The sequence below is a fragment of the Etheostoma spectabile genome, chromosome 14 (genome assembly GCF_008692095.1).
Source record: "Etheostoma spectabile isolate EspeVRDwgs_2016 chromosome 14, UIUC_Espe_1.0, whole genome shotgun sequence".
In the NCBI taxonomy this organism is placed as follows: Eukaryota; Metazoa; Chordata; class Actinopteri; order Perciformes; family Percidae; genus Etheostoma; species Etheostoma spectabile.
Genome location: NC_045746.1, coordinates 20,343,091 through 20,349,924, shown reverse-complemented (window position 1 = coordinate 20,349,924; position 6,834 = coordinate 20,343,091). Strand labels below are relative to the sequence as shown.

The following is a 6,834-nucleotide window of genomic DNA, read 5'->3' as shown; positions in this document are numbered from 1 at the left end:
ACTATTCTCATGTTATAAATGTCTCGTGTTTTATTACAGGGAATGACTGGAGGCACCGGACCCCTCGGCCCTGCTGGTCCTCCTGGTCTGCCTGTGAGTGCCCCTACTGTTTAATTCCATAAACGTGCAATCTCACTTTGTTCTTTCTCTTGGTTCAGTTCCCTAAGTTGTTATTAAGTACAAATGTAATTAGTAGCAGCAGTAAGCAATAAAGGATGGTCACCGGCAGTAAACTAAAGCCTCATATCTTTTACAGGGTCCTCAAGGTGTCAAAGGAGCTAAGGGCTCTTCTGTAAGTATACTTTAAAAGAGTTTGCGCCACACAAAATAAATTAAATTGTAACAAAAAATGCACTAATGTGGATCTGATGCAGTAATGTTTCTTGGATCGCCCCTCCTATTGCTGTGTTTAGGGAGGATCTGGTCCAAAGGGAGAAAAGGGTGTGCAAGGACCTCCTGGACTTCCTGTAAGTACTTCACTATCATTTCAATTCTGCTCACATCATTGCATCTCACAGTATTTTTGTTAGTTAACTGGTTAAAATGTAAACTTGCTTCCCAGGGCCCACCAGGCGAGGTCATTCAGCCCCTGCCCATCCAGAGGAGTCCCAAGTCCAAACGTTCCATCGACGCTAGCAAGCTGCTCTCTGAGACCGACTCGGACATGCCTGCATCTGACGCCGCTGGCACTGAGTTCCTGATGGGCACTGAAGGCATGGAGGAGATCTTTGGCTCTCTCAACTCACTGCGACAGGAGATCGAAACCATGCGTTTCCCTCTGGGTACCCAGGACAGTCCTGCCCGCACCTGCCAAGACCTGCACCTCAGCCAGCCAGAGCTCAAAGACGGTGAGGGAATTAATTAACCTGAACAATGTAGCTTTGACCTGCTCAGAGATCCCTCTTAACGATCCCTTAATGGTCATCTTTAGGTTGTCAATATTGCAATCATTTTCATTTCAACATGATGTTGAACAGTAATTTTTTAAAATTAAATATTGTCAGTGTTTTTATGTTTTTTCCACCTTGCTTTGTCTCTCTGTCGCCCTCTGCAGGAGAATACTGGATCGACCCCAACCAGGGCTGCTCCAGAGACTCCTTCAAGGTCTTCTGTAATTTCACCAGCGGAGCAGAGACGTGCCTGTACCCCAGCAAGAGCATCAACACGGTCGGTCCACCCAATCAGCTACACTATCAAATTTGCTTAAAATGTAAAAATACATTTGAATGTATGTTTTTAAATGTGGGCCCCAGGAAAACTAGCTGTGCTTAAGGGCACAGCTCATGATCCTATATCAAACTAAACTAATGTCTGAGTGCCAGTTAAGAAAACTATTAAAAATGAAAGGGATAGGAATGTGCATTTGTGTTTACAAAAAAATAATAGCTCAAAATTGCATTTGCACATCATTTTCTAACATTTGTAATTGAAACTAAGAAGATCAAAGTGTTTTAATGGCTCAGAAAAACTCTAGGTGCATGTGAAATGGTCTTATTCTCCAACACAAGCTGTATTTATCTGTAATATATCAAAATAATCTGTGATTTGGACCATTCTGGTGGCAGGTGAAGATGAGCTCCTGGGACAAGGAGACTCCAGGATCCTGGTACAGTGAGTTTGCCACTGGCAGTAAGGTTAGTAACCCTCTATGACATTAAGACTGGTTGTGAAACTTGTTTTTTAAATGATAGTTTAGTTTTTAATTTTAGTTTTTTTTTTTCTTGCAATCTATTTTCTCTTTTTGACTCCACTCATTTGCCCTTCCTGCTCCCTTTTTCCTTCACTGTCATCCCTTTATGTGCATTCTCTCCTTTTCATCTTTCACCTTTTTATGTGCTTGTCCTCCAAATCCCATTTTCTTTTTATTTTCTCTTCATCCTTTTCACGCTCCCCCTCCCAGTTCTCCTACGTGGACTCTACCGGTGAGCCTGTGGGTGTTGTCCAGCTGGGCTTCCTGCGTCTCCTGAGCGTCCAGGCCCGCCAGAACCTCACCTACCACTGCCACCGCTCGGTGGCCTGGGCCGACCGAAGCGCCAAGAACAACTACAACAGGGCGCTGCACCTCCAGGGCGCCAACGACGAGAAGCTGAGCTACGAGACCAACCCTTACATCAAAGCTTTGGTCGATGGCTGCTCTGTGAGTTTGGAAAAAGACGATGTGGCGCACATGCATGTAGTTGCTGGTGCAGGACAAAAATGTAAATGTAGAAAGAAGGTAAAGTCCGCACAACAGCTCAATGTTCCGAAAAAGACTTTACTCTGGAGCATTGAGCTGGTCTGACTTTACCATCTTTCTGCTCTGTGAGTTTATAATCCATCCAACGTGTAGCCAGTAAAGCCAACGCATTTTTCAATAGTATGCCCTTCTTCCGGTCCTATCAAATGAAACTGCCTCTCTCTCTCTCTAAGTGACATCCCATTGGTTTGCAATACATATTGATCCGGGAAAGACATCACATTAGAAACATAATTATACCGGTTCATGGGACCTTTAAAGTTATGAACTTTAGATGGTTCCCCACCTATATCTACATTCATTCAGCAGACTATGGATATTTGCTGACTAGGATTTGAAAATTAATATGCTGTCTGCTTAAAGTGAGTAGTCACATATTAAGTACAATTACTTAAAGTACACAAAAAAAGTGTATTTCTCCATTTTGCTGCAAATCCCAGTAGAAACCAAACCACTGCAACTTTTTTTTTAACACTGATTGTCTACGATAATATTTACCCGGGAATGCTTTTGAAAAGCCCAGAGTGCTTGCAAAAATATTTAGTTGTCTCTGAAAACTACCTTTACATATTTACCAGTTTTGTTTTTACAGTAAAGAATTTAGTTTGGATATACTGTCTATTGAATATATTGTCTTGAAATTGTAATGGCACACAGAAAGTGCTTTTTACTTATCTTTACTTATATAAGTACCAGGCTACCACATATCGACTGCATCAGAAATGTTACTCTCTTTTTTTACTCCCCCAGTTATTATGCAGTAAAAAATATGAATATGATGAAAATTATACATTCAATATTTTTCCACTGAAAAACAATTTTTGTTCAAAATCATGCCACATGTAAATATCTTGGTTCCAACACGTGTGTGTGTGTGTGTGTGTGTGTGTGTGTGTGTGTGTGTGTGTGTGTGTGTGTGTGTGTGTCTATCTCTCTCTCTCTCTCTCTCTCTCTCTGCAGTATCGTAAGGGCTTTGACAGGACAGTCCTGGAGATCAACACACCTCAGGTGGAGCATCTTCCTCTGCTGGATATCAAGGTGTCAGACTTTGGGGAGAGCAACCAGCAGTTTGGCTTTGAAGTGGGACCTGTCTGTTTCCAAGGCTAAAATATACACACACACAGACACACACACACACACACACGCACACGCATCATGCAAATAACAACACACGCAAATACTCACCCACACACACACGCACTTAGAGACACACTTTTATATAATAAACATACATGCCCAGTAATTTGTAAATTAACTTGTAAATGATATGAAACACACACACACAAACCCACAGACACACACACTAACACGCGCAGATGTTGTTGTGAGACAACCACAGAGTCAAGTACGTGCCTGGGGAAAGCAACATCCTCCCAACAATTAATGGACGTAAAAAAAAGTGAAGACAAATTTTTTTTAAAAACTCGCAGAGAGGAGACCATCTTTTGGGTGCACGAGCGCGAGAAAGGAAGAAAAAACCAGGAGAGAGTGTTCTTCGGAACAAAACAGTGTTTTTTTTACCAGCAGCGAAAGGGACCGCCCTGACAAAGAGGGCCAGCCGCTAACCTGAGGCCTGGAGCCCCCCCCCCCCCCCCCCCCCCCCCCCCCCCCCCGTCTCCAATCCCCCTCTCACTCTTCTCTCCTCCCCGCTGTCTGTTGTTTCCACTCATCTCACCTGCTCTACCTCCCCCCTCCTTCTCCCATAAATGGGTCACACTTGGACATTATTTCCAATTCTTTAATCCCACGTTCAAACTGCGAGCAACGTGGTCCGGACAGTCGATTTTTTATGATCAACAAGAGGTGCAAATGGCTCCGGTGTAGCTGTCTGCATCTGTGACGATTTGGATGGTTAAATGGTGTGTTTTGGTTTCACTGCTTTGGCATTTAATCCTTTAGTCATTCAGATAAAAAGTCCTTTATTATGGAAAGTTTGACATCAACTTTTTATCCGTTTTGCACTTGCTAGAAGTTATTTTACTTCTGAACCAAAATTAAATAAAAACAGTAGACACCAAACTGTTCGGTAAAATGACAGCCAGTGGTCTGAAATGTTCAGCTGTTGCTAACATAAACCTTTGGGCCATCTTTGTAGGGGCAAACCCATCTGGTTGTCTAGTGTTGTAAGAAATATGTGACTTGTCAATCATGTTGCTCACGTTGAAAACACAGCTTGTATCTTATTACATCAAAAAGAACCAAAGAATTAAAGCCGCCAGTTTCCACCCAGAATAAAATGAGGGTTGTCTTGTTTAAGCTGCCAAGTGAATTTTCTGTTATTTGTAATATTCTCTTCATGGCCACCTTGCAGTTTTATTAAAAAAGTCTAAAAATGAGGATTAAGAATCCAATGTCCAGTGTGATGCAGGATTTATTTTATTTTTAACTGGACAATCTTTTCTCAGCCCTGAGAGCAGCAGAATCTTTTGCAATTGTCTATTTGTTAACATTGAACAAAACCTGCTGCATGCAAAGAGGCAGAATAGAAGATCTTAGATCAGTAAGTTTAAAAGCCATTATTTTGTTAACTGTGCTGAACTTGATGCAATTGTACTTGCATGTTACTGGTGCCTTTTTAAAAGGGCCGATTCCTCCTCTTTAGATCATGGATCAGCCTACCAGGGTCACTACCACACACCAGTCCAGTATTTGCTGAGTCACTTTTGGGGTACTTTGACTAATGTTTTCCATCCAGAATACATCTTCTGATTTTGCCTCTAAGCGCAGAACATCATCAGGGTTTAAATATGTATATGAGATTCAAAGTTCCCTCCTTTTTTCATACAGCAGTGAATAAAATGTATGCTTTACTGAAAGAAACTGTGTGGCAAGGTGCTAATTATACCAAAGCATAAAAGTTTCAGTATCCACTTTGAGTCCTTTATTTTTCTTTAGTCTCTTCAAGAAGCTTTTAACTGGGGGAAAATGTGCATTACATTCCATTTGTACAGAAATAGTGATATTCTATTGTATTTATTTAAAACAAATAGGGTGCTTTGAGATTACAGAAATACACAGACCACCAAATATTCCAGTCAAATGTGGTATATTTCATTTGTATTTATTTCCTGTAGCTGACACTTGAAGGTAAAGTGAAGCGAGTGACTCACACGTTAAACTCACTGCCAGCCTGAGTTATGGTGCTTCTGTTCACGCCCTTTCCAAACTCCTTTTGTAGAACCAAAGAATCTGTGGCCATATTTTATTGTAATATCCCTTTTTAGTGTTTTCAACAACTGTACTGTGCTGTTAAATGTTGCTTCCTCTGTAATGATTAAATGGTGACTCTCCAGTTCTGTCACTTTTCCTTGTTGTTGCTACTGTTTCTATTTGGCGTATTTTAGTTTCAAGATCAGGCTATTGCTTTGCTAGACTTTGAAATGAGTCAGTCCCTGCATTGATATACATTGAGGTGCTAAAAATGGTGACACACAATCCTTTTATTTTTTCAAATTTCTGAGATCACAGCGGGTAGGAAAAAGGTTGTGAGAGGGGGGAGAAGATATTTGTAAGTATAACGTGGCAATGGGGTGATATCACACTAGGGTTCTGGTTTTTTATTTGTTTGTCTTTTTTTTCTCACTAAAGTAGGGAAATGGGGGCGGGATGGCCAAAACCTAAACATTAAAAAAAAAAAAAAAAAATCTGACTTTGAGATTCTCCAGAGAGAATGACCTCAAATATTTGCTTTTATTGTGAAGAAGACAAATGTTTCGACAAAAAAATATGGTGCTGTAAAGAGAAAAAAGTATTATTTTATGATGTGTGTAAGTAATTTTTTTAAATTCTTGTTTCTGTAATATATAATCTTTTAAAAAGAGCTGCTTGACTCTTGTTTTTCTTTCAAACCCCTGTCATCAGTAGTTCTCGTCACTATTTGTCATTTGTGCAGATAGTTTTAATAACAGACCTACAACTTGGAGTCCATATCAAAACCTCGGGATGAGTTATAGCAGTGTTTCAAAACCGTGGGGACCATAAAAATATACAAAATGGATCCTTGGATATACAATCTTGTTTGCAGAATGTCTCGGGTTACGTAGGTTACCCTTGTTCCCCGAGATAAGGGAACTCAAACTGCGTCGGTTACGACACTATAGTCGTTCCCATAGTGTCGTAACCGACGCAGTTTGAGTTCCCCTCGAAGGGGAACGTCTCGGGTTACGTATGTAACCCTTGTTCCCCGAGATAGGGAAAGGAGACACTGCGTCGGTTACGACACTATGGGAACGCCTATAGTGTCGTAACCGACGCAGTTTGAGTTCCCCTCGAAGGGAAACTGTAAATGTAAAAATAAGGCTATGCTGTTTAGCCCTTTGTGGTCAAGCTGGCTGTACAGCCAAAACTATTTACAGTACAGCTGGTATAGGATGCCGTAAAAACGTCTTAGTATAGTATGTCAAAAACAAGTCATAAAATTATAACGATTGTGGGGTTTTTTCAGTTTGTTTTATTTTGTAGGGTCACTTCTCACGTGTCAAATCTTGAGTGACTTCCTACCTTGTGTGTTTTCTCACCTTTGTAATTGTCTGCCCATCCTGATGTGTTTCCTCCGTTTTCTCTTGTTACAACCAACAGTGAGCTCCTAGTAAGTACTA

At 40.9% G+C, this 6,834-nt stretch overlaps 1 protein-coding gene across 6 annotated transcripts in view; it reads left to right on the top strand.

Annotated features, from left to right (window-relative positions):
• The window catches only part of col11a2 (collagen, type XI, alpha 2), a 52,721-nt gene extending 47,193 nt beyond the window's left edge, over nt 1-5,528 (top strand). For all 6 annotated transcript variants that reach the window (XM_032534724.1, XM_032534727.1, XM_032534726.1 and 3 more), the window contains 8 exons: nt 40-93; nt 257-292; nt 414-467; nt 563-848; nt 1,055-1,167; nt 1,566-1,634; nt 1,901-2,137; nt 3,197-5,528. In XM_032534724.1, the coding sequence (XP_032390615.1) occupies nt 40-93; nt 257-292; nt 414-467; nt 563-848; nt 1,055-1,167; nt 1,566-1,634; nt 1,901-2,137; nt 3,197-3,343 (996 nt within the window). In that variant the 3' untranslated portion in view covers nt 3,344-5,528. The remainder of the gene's footprint in view (nt 1-39; nt 94-256; nt 293-413; nt 468-562; nt 849-1,054; nt 1,168-1,565; nt 1,635-1,900; nt 2,138-3,196) is intronic.
• Nucleotides 5,529-6,834: the final 1,306 nt, after the last annotated feature.